Source organism: Cibotium barometz, chromosome 50 (genome assembly GCF_041138505.1).
Source record: "Cibotium barometz isolate CiBa-2024 chromosome 50, ASM4113850v1, whole genome shotgun sequence".
Taxonomy (NCBI): Eukaryota; Viridiplantae; Streptophyta; class Polypodiopsida; order Cyatheales; family Cibotiaceae; genus Cibotium; species Cibotium barometz.
This window is the reverse complement of record NC_141095.1, coordinates 43,352,875-43,372,853: the sequence shown is the minus strand read 5'-3', so window position 1 is coordinate 43,372,853 and position 19,979 is coordinate 43,352,875. Positions and strand designations below refer to the sequence as shown.

The window sequence follows — 19,979 nt, the reverse complement described above, 5'->3', positions numbered from 1 at the left end:
CAAAGCTGGTTACCTTTGAGGATTTTCGATTAGACTTAAACCTAGAAGGATTTTAGCTTGCAAAGAAAATTTATGAAATAGTGTAAATTTCTAAAAATGTATGTCCCAAATTGCTTGACTTGCTGGTTTGAGAAGAGTGCAATGGGAATTTGGGTACGTTTCTCAAAAATATTTTCCCTGAACACTGCTCCCAAAAGGGAGATTTGGGACGTTATCGACTTGTACCACATGAGGAGATTCAGGACGTTATCGACTTGTACCACATGAGGAGATTTAGGACGTTATCGACTCATACCACTCGTGCAGATATTTAAAAGGTTGATGCATCAATATGGTATGTACTATGTGCTCACTCCTCTCCTTTCTTGCATGTGTTTATTTTTTTCACCTTTGAGTCTCTGACAAAATAGCAAGAGCCAAACGCCATCGCTACTACATCCATTGTCCTCCGAGTCTCCGACTACTTCAACCTCCTCAACACCCCCCAAACTGAGCCAAACACCATCGGCCTCTACATTCATTGCAGGTATTTCAGAGTTCTTTAACACCCTCTATTAACGTTTTGCTGTCTGATTTGTGAATGTTGATAATAGTGTCTGTACAAAGCGCTTAGGGTTTCATTGGGGTCCTTCTGGTCCCATATCGCTTAATACTGACCCCCTTGGCTCACAATTAATAGGCCTATGAATTTTTGTTTAATTTATTCTCGCTTGGTATTGACCCCACTGTGATAACATTGGTCATGGGGTTAGAAGTGATTCTAAGCCCTCTGGACTCCTGTTTGTTTCATATCGCTTGGTACCGACCCCATTGTCATAATGTTTTTCATGGGGTCAGTATACCAAGCGATCCAAAGGCCTCCGAATTTTTGTCTGCTTTATATCGCTTGGTACTGACCCCACTGTGATAACGTTGGTCATGGGGTTAGTACCAAGCGATTCTAAGCCCTCTGGACTCCTGTTTATTCCATATCGCTTGGTACTGACCCCACTGTGATAACGTGGTCATGGGGTCAGTACCAAGCGATTCTAAGCCCTCTGGACTCCTGTTTATTCCATATCGCTTGGTACTGACCCCACTGTGATAACGTGGTCATGGGGTCAGTACCAAGCGGTTTGAAGCCCTCTCGAGTCCTGTTTGTTTTATATCGCTTGGTAGTGATCCATTGTCATAATGTTTTTCATGGGGTCAGTACCAATCGATTCAAAGACCTCCAGAATCCTGTCTGCTTTATATCGCTTGTTGGTACCGACCCCACTTGGATAACTTTGGTCATGGGGTCAGTACCAAGCGATTCGAAGCCCTCTGGACTCTTGTTGGTTTCATATCACTTGGTACCGACCACCCCACTGTGATAACGTTGGTCATGGGGTCACTACCAAGTGATTTGAAGCCCTGTGGACTCTTATTTGTTTCATATCATTTGGTTCTGATCCCATTGTTATAATGTTTTTCGTGGGGTCAGTACACCAAGCGATTCGAAGCCCTCTAGAGTCCTGTTTGTTTTATATCGCTTGGTGGCGACCCCATTGTCATAATGTTTTTCATAGGGTCAGTAGTACCAAGCGATTCAAAGGCCTTCGGAATCGTGTCTGCTTTATATCGCTTTGGTACTACCGACCCCACTGTGATAACATTGGTCATGGGGTCAGTACCAAGCAATACAATGCACTCTGGAATCCTATTTGTGTTATCTCGCTTTAGTACTGACTTTTTTAAATGTGTTTCTCATCACACTTTATTTATTTGTTTAGATGGCTCGTACCAAGGCAACTGCTCGGAGGCTTGAAAGACCTACCGAGTCACTGTAGGCGCAAGGCAGAAGAAGGAGGTATCAAGCTCATAAGGCAGTTTTGCAGGAGCTTCGTTGCATTTAGCGACACATGCAACCTGTGATATCCAGGCTCCCTTTCCAGAGGATTATGCATGAAATTTGTGAGAAATGGAGTATTGGCATGCGGTGGCAAGCATCTGCATTATTATGTCTTCAAGAAATCACTGAGGACTGGATCATCGAGTTTTTTGAAGATGCTTACTTTCTCGTTGCTCATGCCCATAGGCTGACAATAATGCCAAGGGATTTTGATACCCTTCATTGATTGCCGCGTATAAATATGACTAGATGTTTGTTCCTGTGTTTCTATAAACGATCCTCGAATGTGGCATATCCTTACAGTTCCCCCTCCCCCTCCATCCTCGTATAAGGCCATCTGAGAGCTCCCATGCTCCTCACGACAGGGACACTTGTTCATAGAGTAGGTTAAGACTAGAACACCCCAGTGATGATGCCCCTCAAGTAGAACCTCACACAACTAAAACCGGAGGCACAACCACAACTAGAGGACCAACCACAACTAGAGGACCAACCACAACCGAAGGCTACTACAACACAGCCACAGCCCTCCACTGAAGTTGAATTTGTTGCAGAGAAGAAGAAGATGCAGACATGATAGAGAGGGAATTAAGTCTAATTGAAGCAGAGAATATCATAGAATTGAGAGTTTTGGAGGCTGCTACGCCGGTTAGAGCGGCATTTTCACTTCAGGGCCAAAGACTTGTCAAGCGTCTGGATGGATTCGATTTACATGTTTTTAGGAATGACACAATGGAAATCACAGATAACATTATCAAGATTTTACTATGGTATGTATAGTATATATAATGCATGATGTATATAGTATAATGCATGACTGAGCTGTAAGTACCAGTCGACTAATTCTTTGTTCTTTTCATTGTTGCCTTTAGGTATTGTATATTACTACTACCAGAAGAGGTTCAAAACTGTACATATATTGTGGATCCTCTCATTTCCGTGGCATTACAAAATGATAGCTCATCATTTTTGAAACTTATATCTTGGTTTGAACCAGTGAACATCGATTTGGCAAGACTTATTTTCACGGCTTACCATGAAGAGTGAGTCTCTTGTTAAGTTTTAAATTGACATCAAATATTTGGTAATCTATATGTGTTTTCTTTAATAACACCTACATCCTCTGTTTTTTTCAGTCGTTGACACTGGAGTTTGCTTTTTTACGACATTGAGCAAAACACTTGTTATTTTGCAAACTCTGTTCAACAATATCATGGCCGCGTTAGAGAGTAAGTCCCTATTGACATTTCCCTCTTCCACAAGCATGTAGATTTGTTTAAGCAGGATAAGCTGATGCTTGTTTTTTTGACCCTCAGATGTGCTCAAAAATTTGTATATGCATTGGAACATCTCTTAATGGAGCCGAACCTTATACAAAACATGACATATCGTAGGATAAGGGTGCCAGTCCAGCCTAGAGATGTCAGCTGTGGATGGAGGATGGCCCTAAACGCCTATCTTTTAATAAAGAAATTTTTTGATATTCCTGATGTAAGTGATGTTTGTAACATAGACTTGCATAATCTAACGTAGCTATAATGTCCCTAACAAAGCTTTTCTTTGTGTACAGGAAATAATTCTGAACAAATATGCTCCCTTACATGTAAAACAGTTCAGGACCAAAGCTGTACAAAGAATTATTTTGGCTGTCCATGATCGTGCAGAAGAAAAGATCAGGAGAGGGCATACGAATTTACAAGGGAAGTTGTAGAGAGAGTATGTCAGCGAGACGAGGAGACGCAAAGAGAAGTCGAAGCACATGTGGCTACCCTCAATGATTATGACAAGTTGCAAGCTGAGGTGGATGAATGGGTGGAATCCAAGAGGCAGGTCGAGATGCAAGTGGAGAGGGAAAGAGAAGAAAAACTGTGGGAAGAAATGGAAAGACTACAAGAGGAGAAAAATCGAAGGCCACCTCAGTCCCAAGCACAGTCGAGTTCTCAATCATGGCGTTGCTTCTGTGCCCCTAAGTCTTCTGATCGACGTTAGCATCATTAGACTTTTATTTACATTTGTAACATTAACATTAATTTTGTAAAATCTTTCATATATTAAATTGCTTTTGGAGTTACAATGTTTTGATTGTCATCATTCAACAACTAATCAAGTGAATAGTATGAGAGACATATTCTTTGCAAAAAGTCATTTTCTCTTTTCGCCTTGGCACCTGTAAAAAAAGGTTTTTGTTAGTGGTATCTTACATAATGTTCTGCACAGCATACTAAATGGTGAATGTAAATATAAATGGTTTACCTTTTTAGTATCCATTGTAAATGTATAATCTTTTGGCAATTGTTCAATCTCCTTGTATGTAAGGTCTTCTCTAATTTGAGAAAGAGATGTTTTAAATAGTGTGTTCAGCATTGTAAGCAATTGCCCTTCCAAATATATCTCCATTACTAGAGGTGTATTCTCGGGATCTAACTCCAAATCTTAATCTAATGGAACAAGGTTTCCATTAACATAATGATATCTGGTGTAGTGAAAAGTTGAAATGAAGTTTTGAGAGCCAATAATGTACTTGCAAACTATTGACTTCTTCTCCAAAATAGAAATGATGCCTTCTGTCTTTCTCATGTCCCAACCATTGTCCAAAAAGTCCAGTGCCTTACTTGACTTGTTGCAAATAAACATTGTTGAAGTATTTCTTAATTCTTCATCAAAGAAAAAGTCAACAAACACTTTGATAGGCATAAAAATAATAAGCTTGACATTCTTTGTTTGCAACAGATGCCTTAAGAGACTTTTGTATGTCATGATACAACCTGATCCTATAACTTTCACTAGTTTATGAAGTTGGCAATGGCCAATCTTTGCTTTCAAATAATGGGAGGGGTAATGGAGTCAAATGACCCCATCCAAACGACGTGTTTGGTTCAAAGTACTGCATATCATAGAAAAATATGCCGTGGTCTGCAAGATCTCTATGAGTTCTTCCTTTGTAAATTTGTTCTCCTACATATGCATGGAAAGCATCAAAAATCCCACTTATACTCTCCACTGATTGCCAGTCTATCCTATTGGATGGATAAATATCTGCATAAAACCAAAAGATTAGACATTTTTAAAACAACACCTAGACACTTTTAAAACAATAAGGAGATAGGATTGAATGGATAAACAACTGCATAACAACAACAATTAAACACTTTTAAAACAAAAGAAGCTTTGACTGAGATACTACTCACAGTTGGGACGATATCGTGGAAGACTAGGAGGAATTTTTTTCACCCTCAAGTCTACATGCTGGAAAACATGTTGTATTAGTACCTCTGTCATACGCTTGCTAGATTCACATACCTTGAACTCTTTAACTTGTCCCTTGAATGGCTCCACAAATTTATTAGCATTTCTCCTCTTCCTCTTCCTTCTCTGTAAAAGTACCCAGCTCCCGATTGTAATTGTAGATGTTATCCATGTCCCATCATCCGTATTATAACTATTGAATACAGTAATAACTGAAATGCTAGTATGAGGCTTTCTACAAGTTGCCCTTTTGTGTAGCAAAAGACACATGGAAGAAGAAGATGAGAGCTTAATTTGGAGGAGACTTAGAAAAATAAAGAACGACTATGTCGGAGACGAAGAAAATCAGAGCTAGTTTTGGGGGGAAGCTTAGAGATTCTCTATCAGTAACTACCACTATCTTTTAGCTTACATGCAAAGATTCGGCAATATTATTTTATTATTATTTTAAGTTGAGTAAATGTTATTTTAAGATGCATTTTGAGCATAATTTTACTCTATTTTCTTGAATTCTTGCTTTAAAATGCCGAATTTCTCCGTTTACGGAAGCCTCTTCCTCATTGGTTGAGCGCCACTCTCTCTCTAAAACTAAAAGACCCAAAAATGAGCCCACATTTCTCCTAATGTGACTATCCAAGTTTCTCTCCATGTTGCTGAGTGACGTTGTTGGTGCCGCTCCTTTCTATAGTGCTCCTCCATGTCACCGCCTCTTTGATCTCATTGCAATTCTTCCTCAGTTTACAACTTAAGATGGATGATCTCATGATCATAAAAATTACTAGGCACTAGAAGCTTCATATCTGAAATCAAATTTCATCCCAAAAGCAATGTCAGGTTGAACCTAAGATAATAGAAAATGAGTACATAAGGTTGATGAACAGTCTCTTACAATTTGTGAACCGAGTTGGATAAGGGCAAAGTTGCGCCAAAGTAAAAGACTACTGGCTGCAATAGCCTACTCCTCGATATGCAGAGAAGAATTGGTGGTCCTCTTCCTATCAAAGTCATCCTAGGTGTTCTCTCTAGATTTAAAGAAGCTTTAGGAACGACATCATTTGCTTTGGGACAAAGGGTTTATTTCATACTTGCGGAGTAGGTTGAGGGCAACACCAACATCTGTTATAGCTCTACAGTAATCAGCAATCATGAATGAATATCACATGAGACACATCATATCATTGACTTCAGTATCACAGATCGATAAAGGTATTCCTATTTTTCTCTCTTTTATACTTGAACAAACTAATGGCCACTTTCAATACTGAAGGTGTATCTTCAGTCCACTTTTGATACCGAGAGTGTTATTTAGGAAACAGGGGAAGAGCACGTTCCCTTATGTTTATAAAATTTTAGGGAGGACTGTGCCGCCATACTTTATGTATGGTTTTTTTTCACTTGCACAAACTTGTAAGCACAAAATTCGTATGATTTGAACAACAATGTGTAGCTCAGATTCAGATGTGTGCTAACAAATTTGTAATTATCCTTTTTGTGAGGTACTTCAAGATCTCCATCGATCATAAGCCTAGGTGTGCAGTTCGATAGAGCGGGTGTGCCTCTAGCACCATTTCTAAGTATATTTACAGATTCATGTTCATTCGATCACTTCAAAATATTTATATGTAAAACTGTACGGTTGTATGTTTTTTAATTTTAAACTTTGCCTTCGAGATATGTTAATAAAAAACACACAAAAAAATTCTATAGGTAACATGGCAAGTCGAAACTTGGGAAAGACACGCCTACAAAGAAGACGTGTTGCAGAATTTAGGACTTCCAAGAAAAGAAAACAATTGCTAATGCCAAATGCTTCCATGTGGTATAACATGGAGATGTTATATAAGCAATGATGTTCTAAGTGTGATATTATTGTCGGCAAGATTGCACTATGTCCTGAATGTGGCGTGTGTTCATTTCTAACAAGGCAGCATCGTACTGAAAGTCAAAGCTGCACAACTAATGTAAAGCTAGCAAGTGCACGGCTACTAGATGCTACAAACAAATACGGTGTTAAAGCACATTGATGTGCTTGCTACAACTGCAAAAAGAATATGACTAGGCAAGCAAGTATAGGGCCCCTACTTCCAAATTACATTCGTTGTTTATTGCTAACAAGCAACCAGCTACATACCCAAATTCTTAGCATCATAAATGTGTTAATAAGCATCACTTCCATAGCGAATGCCATCGACAGGCATTCGGGAGAGAAGATCTATAGTAGACAACCCCCTAATCTATTGGTCGACTAATTTCGATAGGGCGCTCAAATATCAAAAGACCTAGCCTCTCGACCAGTTGCAAGCATACTTGCATACAATATAGTGAACAATCTAATTTTAAAGAATTACAAGCCACTCATAGAACGTCCTCACACAAGGCTAGGCCTATCATGTGTACTTTCGCAAGACACTATAACCAACATCATCAAGAACCACATACATGATGACCCATTTCAGCTAATGACAGAAGTAACGACACAGTGAACTATCACATGCAAAATTTAGTGAAGCCTTTAAAACGAAGAGCATTCTATCCATAGTTCATGAATTCAACCCAATTTTCACTTGGATAGACTGCCCAGTTGAGTGCGCTCTGCTTTTTAACACACGGCTTCACAACTTCTTGAATGTAGACGACATATTTGAAGAAAATAAATTGTTTGGCCATGTAGAACATCACCTAATTAGGTACGAGATACAAAACAGGGGTTCTCTACATGCACTTATCATTCTCTAGGTGCATAAAAATGATGTGCAGCAAATCTCAAATGAGATAGCCGCATATATTCTTATAGCAGTAGAGACGGTGCATCCAATGTCTTTGCGCCAACTCGTTCTCTCCAAACAAATCCACATTTGGAGGGAATCTTGTAGGACAAGAGGTCACGGTTCTTTATGCAAATATTGTTTCCCATCTGAAATGCATTTGCGGATGGAGCCTACATTGCACCCACAAATTGCTATGGGGTTGCACACATGAATATACAAAGAGTGACAAACTCTTCTATCTCACACTATGTTGAAGTACACGATGAAAACTGAGCCACTAGGAACATTGAATATTCCAGCAGAGGATGCTACAAGGCTTGGACTATGAGGCCTCAATAAAGTGAAGTCAAAGCTCATCATGGCTGCAATCATGTTAAGATCGACATTAGCTATACTACTACAGAAGCAATCTTGAATTGCCTTCAAATACCAATAATCACAATAAAGAGTGACAGTGTGCTACTAGTACATAGACTTATCACCATTGAAGATACATCAAAGATTGGTTTCACGCAGGCAGAACATTGTCATGCATCCTATCGATCTATATTGCGCACGACCAACCAACTTGGAGAACATCACTTTTTGTGACTACCACAAAACATTTAAAATTGACAAAGATAGCTCCACATCAATAGAAAACCAATTGCATGATGCATACAAGAATGTTGTAGGAGAATGAAAAAGGCTTATTAGATTTACAGAATATCATCCAGGCCACAAAATAGAAGGTTTCTTCTTCAACATCGTGTTTCGAACAATGGCTTTTAGGATTGTATCTAATATGCCCAAATCGCATTGTAGTGATTTGTTGCTATTTTATTGTCCAATGTATTTATTGAGAAAACTTATCATGTAACATTACGACTATTTTCAGATGGCGCGTATGAAGAAGACTGCAAGGCTCTCATCTACAAATGATCCTAAAGTAGGTAAAGAAGCTACCTCGGGAAAGAAAATGTCTGCAGCACTGCACTCAATGAGGAGATGCAGGTACGACCAACATAGATCTGTCCTTCTTGAACTAAGGAAGGTGGAGAAACATATGCATTGCGCAGTTCTAAAGTTGCCGTTCCAGCGCGTAGTCAGGTCAATATGCAAAGATTTTGGCATTAGTATGCGTTGGCCGGCCTCTGGCCTAAGATGTTTGCAAGAGGCTGCGGAAGACTGGCTTCTTGTTGGGTTTTTTCAGGATAGCTATGTCCTTGCGCATGCACATAGAATCACTATGATGCCAAAAGACATGAACTCGCTTCATTTACTCAGGTTCAGATGATATGACCGTACGTTGGAGCCCGTCCTATTTAGTGACAAAAGAATGAAAGGAATTTTGGAAATCCCTCCTTTGACGAAGAAAGCTAAGATCACAGAAGTGAGAGAGCCTAGTCATTCTCGTGACACAAGGCTCAACGCACAAAGGATTGGAACACAAGCCAGCATGCAGGAGCTCCAAGAATTACGGTTGAAGAAAGTGACTGTTCAGGGAAATGCATAAGCTGAATATTAAAGCTTTGAGTTATTTTTTCCCCTCGTTTCACGTTAGACTTCCGGTGTGCGAGGCACCGCACAATTTTTTCCTTTCGATGATGCGGAGGAGATTGATGTTTTGTCTAATGTTTCAAGGGAGGTCAATGATAGAATTATGATAGTAGTTCTAAGGTTTGCTATGTCCTTGTCATCATCTTGATTCTAAAGTGGTTTGCTTGTCCAAAGTAACTAATATAATGTAATTTTCTTGTGCAGCTTGATTATATCAAATCTCCCATTTGATGTTCAAAATTGTGTATATATTGTAGATTCCCTCCTTTCCTCGGTTCTTATTGCACAACATACATCATTGGTTGATGTATGTCCATGGTTTAGTCCGATAAATTTCGATGTAGCTCAAATAATTCTAATGGCATACAATGAGAAGTAAGTGACATGTAATCTCATTTATAGTCTTAGTATTGTGACCTAAATTTACTATATATTTTTGATGTTACTCTTCTGATACTCCTAATTGCATGTTGTAGTTCACACTGGAGTTTGATCCTTTACGATATTGAATCCAAGAGTTGTTACTTGGCCAATTCAGGTGAAGAATTCCATGGTACTGTGAGACAATAAGTCCACGTAATCATTATTCATATATCATTAATGAGTTGGAGAGAGAGAGAGAGAGAGAGAGAGAGTTAGAGAGAGAGTTAGAGAACTTTCAGTATTGACAACAGTAATGAGTTGGAGAGAGAGAGAGAGAGAGAGAGAGTTAGAGAACTTTCAGTATTGACAACAGTAATGTTTCATGCACATCAGTTAGAAAGCTAATGACTGGTCTCGAGGCCATAATCCAAGACACACTGCTAGAACACACAAGGACTGTGAGATGCAAAGTCCCGCAGCAAAACAAGATGGCCATAGTTGCGGTTGGAGGGTGTGCTACAACGCAAAGTTGCTGCTACACTTAGTTCTCTCATTGCCCAAAAATGTAGGCATGCTCTTTTTTTTAATGAGATATCTTACTTTCCTTGCTCATTCTTTGACAGCACATGTCTATTTTTTTTGCTTTTTGTAGAATCCACGATTATCAGAATACTCCGATGTGGATTTAGGGCTGTTTAGGGAACAGACCATTGAGTATATTATAATCAACATTCATAGGAGGCCGCCTAATATTCTTGTTGCGTTTGTGTCCCCTCCACCATGGTCGCGAGACCAGGACCACCGCCGGCAGAACCCTAGACATAAGTCGACAGGTTGGTTGTCAAGCTTCTAGAATCTGATGGATCTGAAGATGTTGATTTGGAAGCTTCGAGTTCCCGACAACAGCAAACTGCGTAAAGTCAATCTTTAACCAGTAAGCATTAGGAGAAATGTGGACTCAATTTTTGGCCCTGTAAAATTAAGAAGTGCCAACTCAGCTTAGAGAGAGAAAATAAAAAAGATTTAAAACATATCCAAATTTACAATTCGGCTTATTTTTTACTATTATAATAATTAGTTTAAATATATTAAAATATACATATTCTTTCAATGAGGTTTCATCATGAGGCGGCATTCTTTGTTGGATGCACGTAAAACTTATCACAGAACCAAGATTTCACATATTTGAGCTAGTTATGCATTTAATAGATTCGAGGAAAGCTTTAATCATCATCTCGATTGTGGAGGTTTTCCTGTTGAAACTTTAAAAAAAACGTCCTTACTAATCGAGTTAATTCTTGTTTCAATTCTTTAATATGTTTTATGATGACAGAAAATACTAGCTTTGCAAAAATGAGAACATTAATCCAAATTTGGGGATTCCAATTAATCCACCTTCAACAACACATGGAGACACTCAAATTATCAGTAGTAATAGAGTAGAAATGGTGCATGTAAAAAGATCATATGATACTTACGATCTTCATGTGGACATATAATCTAAGTACCAGCCTTTGAAGAAACAAAATAAGAGATTTTTTTAATGTTATGAGCAAAAAGAGCAAAGGAGGAATAATGGAGAGCGTCATTTGGACTTGTGAACCGATGGGTTAATGTAAGGATCCATTTACAAATGCACCACCTCCATTTTACAACATTACAGACCTACTACATTTCACGGGTGATGGTAGACAAGGTTTGCTGGGTTATGGCCCAACACTTGGAAACAAAAGCGATGGTTGCAAAACAGCAGAGGGATTTTCTACAGATAGAGAACACTGAAATAAAAAAACTAAATGGGTTGTATGCAGAGAAGCTTATTACAAACAAAGAAACAATTCAAGACTTGGAGAAAAAGATTGATGCTTTAAGGAGAAAGGACGCAGCACTAGGGCCACGTAAAAGAAGAAGGCAACTTTGCAACATAGAGAAAATGAAAGTTAAAAGTGGAGGGATGAAGAAGCAAGTACAGGGGCTGTAAGGTAATGTTAACTCTTGTTTCATATATATTTCTCTTTTTAGATTAAGTTCTTTGTTTGAAACTAGACATAAGTAATCAGATTTAATGTTATTCTATTTGTTTGAAACTAGACATAAGTAATCAGATTTAATGTTATTCTATTTGTTTGAAACTAGACATAAGTAATCAGATTTAATGTTATTCTATTTTTAGATCTTTACTTCATCCAGAGTCCAAGGTACATTCCGAACTGGTGTGCATTACAATCATTTGGTACCAAAAGGAATAGTGGAAGAGATGTTGTATCAAAAGAAGTTTCAAAAAATAAATGAGAAGCATGTGTCTTCTCTTATGAACAAGAACCGGCTCGATGCAACTCAGTGCAAGCAATGTTGGATAAGACTGGAATCTCTCAAAAAGCATATAGTATACTCTTTAAGGCACTAGCAAAGAAATGTCAAAGTAAGAAGCATAAAGGTTTGTTACTTCCAAAACCAATGCAAGTAAAGTCTGCATGCCAACATGTGAACTCGGAGGTGTTTGAGAAGCTTGGTTTCCCAGCCAGTACATATTGAAGCAACATTCGTTGTTGCTAAAGACAGAGAGGTACCCAGCACAACAATATTTTCTTTGATCTTGAAGCTTTGCAAAGGTACAGAGTTCAGTTCTTTGAGATTAGTCAAGAAGAATGTGCAGGAGTTATAAATTTTGTTTTGAAACTGGATGAGTGTGAGATTTTAAAGAACAAAAAAATGGAGATGGTTACTATCACTGTAATGAACAGGGCCTTAGACACATCAATTACAAAAGATGATGCAAGATATTTCAGTGTTCAATCGAAGAATAACATATTGCCACTTGGATCTTTAGAGGTATCTTCTTTATCATCATTAAATATGACTGTGTATTACGTTGAAATAATTTAAACACGAAACTTATATTAAACGTGAGCTTCTTCCTAATGACACAGGTGGATAAAGAAGACTTTGAAATTTTGCATTGGGTGTTTCATCAAACTACAATTCCATCACTGATTAGTGAGCAAAGAAATGGAAGGGCCCTTCATGTGCTTGGGTTCGGTGACTATTAAGTGGAATGGCACATGGCAGGTGATTTGAAGACTCTAAAATGCATGTATAACATAAGCAAAGGTGCAAATGCAAAGAGTCCATGTCTATATTGCATGTCAAGTGCCAAGACTTTAGATCATGTACTATGGAACAAAGCTCCTGATGACAGGCATTTAAAAGATAAAGATTTCAAAGCAGTGCTTGATATTCCTCTATCCAGAGTGCACATATGCACATTGCATGCACTATGTAGAATTGTAGAGAAGCTGGTGTATTTGTACATATACTTTGCATGGACATTAAAGCCTAAAAAAGAATCTTTAAAAGAAATCAAAGCAATAGAAAAAGTGCTATCAGACATTGGCTTACATGGGGGGCATGTTAAAATTGAGGAGGACGACAAGCGGTCACAAGGGGGCAGCAAAGTACCAAAAAAACCATCAATAGGTGGTGTGAAAGCTAAAAGATTTTTGTCATACTACCTCAAATATTGTCGAGATAAAAACAAGAAAAAGATGTTTAATGGATGGAAAGATCTACATAATGTAGTCAAGGACATTGGAAATGAAGGTTCAATCCAAAATCGGAAGGCAGATGTGTGGATTTCACTTGACAAGATCTTTGCATTCATGGAGAAAAAGAGCTGGAGAAATAGTGAGATAAAATTATTTGAAAACATATTAGAGACTTGGAGGAAGGCATTCATTGCAGGATGGAGTGATCAACATGTAACTCATTACATGGTAAGAACTTTAAAAACTACTGCAATCTCAATACTGTGGACCAACTAATACATACATCTGATTTTTTTCTATTTGTCATTGATTGCATCATATACTATATAATCATACACCAAATTTTGTAAGACATACGGTTCACTATCAATATGGTCAACTTAAGGCATGGAGAAGTCACATTACATGGCAAGAACAGGTTACTTTAAGCACACTAGACATGGTGGAGGCAAGAATCGAGCCAATAGTCTTTTAGAGTTACATCAATGGACTTACAGAAAATTGATTCACAAAGCAAAACAAAAAGACACATTCAAGTCCTCATCATTAACACGTGCAATAAAATTGATTAATAAAGAAAAGTGACAATGCGCTTGGAAAATCAATCAGCTCGCGAGAGAGAGCCATGAGTTGTGGCATCACTCAAGAGTCAGGGTTGGGAGAAGGTGCTCTAGATGAGGTGGGCTTGATCTTCTTCAGTGGTCTTCCTTCTTCGTCTTCCTTTTCCTCTTTGTCTTCCTTTTCCTCTTCTTCTTCCTCTTCATCTGTCGGGAGATCTATTTTTGGCATTTGCACCGTTGGAGAGAGGCAACAGTTTTGATCGGCCTTTTCTTGTCCTTATTAGATATCTTTTTCCATATGGATGCAATGTGTCTGGGTCTCTAATTCCCGCTATAATAGCATGTGCTGTATATGACAGGTAGTAGGGGCATCTTAGTGCTTGGCAACCATACCCTTGACCAAACACCCGTAGTGCAAACTGTTTCTTGACAAGCACCACCTTCTCAGCATTTAAAGACACTTCGTGTCCACCACAAAACCTGGATAGTACTTTGAATACGAATAAAGGGAATTTTGCATTGTCTTTTGAGAACTCCTTGGTGTGAAATATAATGATCTGTGAAATTACACGTACCTTTTGATGATTCAATTGTCTTATATATTGAGCGAGAGCAACATCCTTTCGATGACCTATTGACTTTGAAGTGGAAGCTCCGGATGATCTTGAGCCTCTTGCTCTCTTCAGGAAATCATCATCATATACAAAAACCTGATACCAATGTTATATGTTTAATTGACACAATCGACAAAGTCCACGTAAATAAAATTCTGGTAGTTTGAAAAATCTTCGGCTCTATTACCTATTGATTTCCATCACCCTCAAGCATGGATCTTGTCTACAAAGGGATCATGGACTTACTATCTTCATGCACAGTAGGTGCCAAAAATTTGTCCATGTTTGCCAAACCAAGACGGTCGGCAATTGTTGCAACCTCCTCCTCGGAAGGCAATTGGGTTTCATATGTCCTAGCTTCATCGAACATCTTCTTTAATATCTCCTTGCCAGGCAAGTACTCAGAGTCCTGGACTACAGAATCAGCTAATAGATTATTGTCAACTCCTTTCTCTATCCAACCCATGTTTGCTTCACTAAAATTTGCTAAGGCAACCAAGCAATAGTCTTCAGAATATTGAAATGTTGCACAATGTCTGTTAATAATACATAATCAGCTTGGGCTACCATAGTAAAGCTGGGCAAGGAAGGTAGTGACAACTCCCCCTATTCATTCTCATTAGATTGACTGTCTTCCAATGAAATAGGTGCTGCATCGAAGGGAATAAGGGATGCATTAGCCTCAAAGGTTTCCTTTTTGGCCTCTGCCCTCTCCTATGTTGGGTCTATAGCCACCTCTTCCTCAACCCCATCATCCTCGATTGGCACTTGAGTGCTCGCCAAAGTCACTGTCTCAGGCTCTGAGTCCTCAGTAAGAAGATGCAGAAAACAAAGAAAACCCTAACTAAATTGGAGCAGGCAACACTTCTTTGAGTGTATTGGGCATTTCTCCCCTACTCTATTGCTGAAGCTGGGAATCTTTTCAAGATAAAAGGCTAAGCCTCCTCTTCATGACTTTGTCTGTTGTTGCAAAATCAGATGGATGAATGTATCATTCACCATCGGGACATAACGATATTGGCAGAAACAGTGTCTTCATATACTGCTCACGGTCACCGAGAACAATCCTACAAGAATTAATGACGTTCTCAAGAGAAAGTTCCTTGTTGAACATTGAAGACAACTCATGCAAATGCTCATGGGCTTGTGCATTGTACAAGAACATAAATAGCTTTTCTGCACAAGACTCTTATGCCTCGTCATCCGATTCGTAGACAATGTCTAACTCTTTTGAAGACATCCCTTAAAAAAAAGTCAATTAGAACATGCACGCTTATTATACATGGGGTCAGTACACCTGGTGATAAGGAGATTTGGATATACACATGCAAGCCCCCTGTCACTTTTGGTACTAGCACCAAAAAAAGAGGGATCAATATTAAGCGGTAGAGGGCTCACGCGGAATTCACATGAGCCTATCACTGCTTGGTACTGACCCCTAAATTTAAAGAGAGGGGTCAATATTTTTTTTTGAGATGAAGCCTTTATATATTAAATAAAAAACATACAAGCGGCATATTTTGTATTTTAGTTGTATTTTGTAAGCTGAAATAGTATGTCTTCCAAGCCTGAAATTTGATGGCCTGCCACCCTAACCTTCAACTTGAAAGCTTATAAACTTACTTGGCCTTCATATTTACAGAAAAGATATAAAGGTTTTTGCTTTAGTGGAGGGGGGCTCAAACCGGCTCGGCCACCCACCTCATCGTGTGTGTATGTGTGTGTGTGCGTTTGTTCCTTTTAAGTGTTTTTTAGAGAGAGAGAGAGAGAGAGAGAGAGAGAGAGAGAGAGAGAGATGGGCATACCTACAGAAAAAATTGAAAGCTTTAGTTTTCCAAGATGAAAGATGAAGGGGAGATGGCATTGGCGATGTAGAGGGACGACAACATAGGTAACTCAACGTAAATACGTAAATGGGTATCTCAGCTTATCACAGAGCCGGTTAGCTTTGAGGATTTCCTATTAGACTTAAACCTAGAAGCATTTTAGCTTGCAAAGAAAATTTATGAAATAGTGTAAATTTCTAAAAATGTATGTCCTTGATTTGCTGGTTTGAGAAGAGTCCAATGGGAGTTTGGGTACATTTCTCAAAAATATTTTCCCCAAACACTACTCCCAAGGGAGATTTGGGACGTTATTGACTCATACCACTCGTGTGGACATTTAAAAGTTTAGACGCATTAATGACGCGTCAATATGGTATGTACTATGTGCTCACTCCTCTCCTTTCTTGCATGTGTTTATTTTTTTCACCTCTGAGTCTCTAATAAAATAGCAAGAGCCAAATGCCATCGCTGCTACATCCATCGTCCTCCGAGTCTCTGACTACATCAGCCTCCTCAACGTCCCCTAAACTGAGCCAAACGCCATCGGCCTCCTCTACATCCATTGCAGGTATTTCAGAGTTCTTTCAGACCCTCTATTAATGTTTTACTATGTCTGTTTTGTGAATGTTGATAATAGTGTCTGTACAAAGCGCTCAGGGTTGCATTGGGGTCCTTTTGGTCCCGTATCACTTAATACTGACCCCCTTGGCTCACGTTGCCCACGGGTCTAGTACCAAGCGATTAGCAAGTCTCTTGGTACTATCCCTCTTGTGGAATGTTGCCCACGGGTTCAAACCCCGTAGGCACAAACCCTGCACAATGTTGGTCATGGGGTTAGTATAAAGCAATTAATAGGCCTGTGAATTTTGTTTAATTGATTCTCGCTTAGTACCGACCCCATTGTGATATCTTGTGGTCATGGGGTCAGTACCAAGCGATTCAAAGGCCTATGGGTTTTTGTATGTGCATATCGCTTGTTGGTATCGACCCCACTATGATAATGTTGGTCATGGGGTCAATACCAAGCGATTCTAGGCCCTCTGGATTCCTGTTTGTTTCATATCGCTTGGTAGCAACCCCATTGTCATAATGTTTTTCATGGGGTCAGTAGTACCAACTGATCCAAAGGCCTCTAGAATTCTATCTACTTTATATCGCTTAGTTAGACGACCCCACTATGATAACGTTGGTCATGGGGTCAATTAACAAGCGATTCTAAGCCCTCTAGACTCTTGTTTGCTTCATATCGCTTGGTTCCAACCCCATTGTCATAATGTTTTTCATGGGGTCCGTAGTACCAAGCGATTCAAAGCCCTCTGGAGTCTTGTTTGTTTTATATCGCTTCGTGGCCATTGTCATAATGTTTTTCATGAGGTCAGTACCCAAGTGATTCAACGGCCTCCGGAATCCTTTCTGCTTGATATTGCTTGGTACCAACCCTGCTGTGATAACGTTGGTCATGGGGTAATGTACTTTGGAATCCTATTTGTGTTATATTGCTTGGTACTGACTTTTTTAAATGCGTTTCTCATCACGCTTTGTTTATTTGTTTACATTGCTTGGTACTGACTTTTTTAAATGCGTTTCTCATCACGCTTTGTTTATTTGTTTAGATGGCTCGTACAAGGGCAACTGCTCGGAGGCTTGAAAGACCTACCGAGTCACTGCACGCACACGGCAGCGTTTCTCATCACGCTTTGTTTATTTGTTTAGATGGCTCGTACAAGGGCAACTGCTCGGAGGCTTGAAAGACCTACCGAGTCACTGCACGCACACGGCAGAACAAGGAGGTATCAAGCTCACAGGGCAGTTTTGCAGGAGCTTCGTCAGATTAAGCAACACATGTAGCGTGCGATATTTAGGCTCCCTTTCCAGAGGATTGTGCATGAAATTTGTGAGCAATGGAGTATTGGCATGTGGTGGTAAGCATCTGCATTATTATGTCTTCAAGAAATCATTGAGGGGACTGGATCATCGAGTTTTTTGAAGACGCTTACTTTCTCACCGGCTCATGCCCATAGGCTGACAATAATGCCAAGGGATTTTGATACCCTTCGTCGATTGCAGTATAGATACAACCAGATTCTTGTTCTTGTTTCTATAAGCAATCCTTGAATGCGGCATATCCTTACAATTCCCCCCCTCCATCCTCGTACACAAGGCCATCTGAGAGCTCCCGTGCTCCTCACGACAGGGACACCCGTTTGGCAGAGTAGGTTAAGACTAGAACACCCCAGTGATGATGCCCCTCAGCAGAACCTCACACACAACTAGAACCGGAGGCAAAACCATAACCGGAGGACCAACCACAACCGAAGGCTACTACAGCAGCACAACCACAGCCCTCCGTTGAAGTTGAATTTGTTGTAGAAGAAGAAGATGCAAACAGGATAGAGAGGGAATTAAGTCTAATTGAAGTAGAGAATATCAGAGAAATGAGAGTATTGGAGGCTACTGCGCGGCCGGTTAGAGCAGCATTTTCACTTCGAGGGGCCAAAGACTTGTCAGGCATCTGGATGGATTCGATTTACATGTTTTGAGGAATGACGCAATGGAAATCACAGATAACATTGTCAATATTTTACTATGGTATGTATAGTATATATAATGCATGATGTATATAGTATGATGCATGACTGAGCTATAAGTACCAGAAAGTGGACTAATTCTTTGTTCTTTTCATTGTTGCCTTTAGATATTGCATATTACTACTACCAGAAGAGGTCCAAAATTGTACATATACTGTGGATCCTCTCATTTTCGCAGCATTACAAAATGATAGCTCATCATTTTTTAGCCTTATGTCCTAGTTTGAACCAGTGAACCTCAATTTGGCAAGTCTTATTTTCACGGCTTACCATGAAGAGTGAGTCTCATGTTAAGTTTTAAATTGACATAAAATATTTGGTAATCTATATGTGTTTTCTTTAATAACACATATGTCCTCTTTGTTTTTTTCAGCCCGACACTGGAGTTTGCTTTTGTACAACATTAAGCAAAACACGTGTTATTTTGCAAACTCTATTCAACAATATTATGGCCGCGTTAGAAAGAGTAAGTCCCTATTGACATTTCCCTCTTCCACAAGCATGTAGATTTATTTAAGTAGGAGAAGCTGATGCTTGTTCTTTCGACCTCTCATATGTGCGCTCAAAATTTTGTATATGCATTGGAACATCTCTTAATGGAGCTGAACCTTGTACAAAACATGACATATCATAGGATAAGGGTACCAGTCCAGCCCAAAGATGTCAGCTGTGGATGGAGGATGGCCCTAAATGCCTACCTTTTATATAAAGAAAATTTTTGATATTCCTGATGTAAGTGATGTTTGTTAAGTGATGTTTGTAATGTAGACTTGCATAATCTAATGTAAATGTCCCTAACAAAGCTTTTCTTTGTGTACAGGAAATAATTCTGAACAAATATGCTCCCTTGCACGTAAAACAGTTCAGGACCAAAGCTATAGTACAAAGAATTATTTTGGTTGTCCATGATCGTGTAGAAGAAGAGGGAGGGCAGACGAATTTGCAAAGGAAGCTATAGAGAGAGTATGTCAACTAGATGAGGAGCGGCAAAGAAAATTTGAAACACATGTGGCTGTCCTCAATGATTATGTGACAGGCAGCAAGCTGAGGTGGACGA

The 19,979-nt window shown here is 39.3% G+C and overlaps 1 protein-coding gene across 1 annotated transcript; it reads left to right on the top strand.

The window, feature by feature from the left end:
• Positions 1-12,719: 12,719 nt before the first annotated feature.
• Positions 12,720-13,809, top strand: LOC147610133 (uncharacterized). Its single transcript, XM_086786718.1, has 2 exons — positions 12,720-13,562; positions 13,651-13,809. Exons 1-2 carry the CDS (start codon positions 12,852-12,854, stop codon positions 13,807-13,809), a joined length of 870 nt encoding a protein of 289 aa, XP_086642844.1. The 5' UTR covers positions 12,720-12,851.
• Positions 13,810-19,979: the final 6,170 nt, after the last annotated feature.

Coding starts and splice junctions, on each gene's coding strand:
- LOC147610133 (XM_086786718.1), top strand. CDS start 12,852: ATGGCAGGTGATTTGAAGACTCTAAAATGCATGTATAACATAAGCAAA. Junction 13,563..13,650: donor AACATGTAACTCATTACATG/GTAAGAACTTTA, acceptor CATTGATTGCAT/CATATACTATATAATCATAC.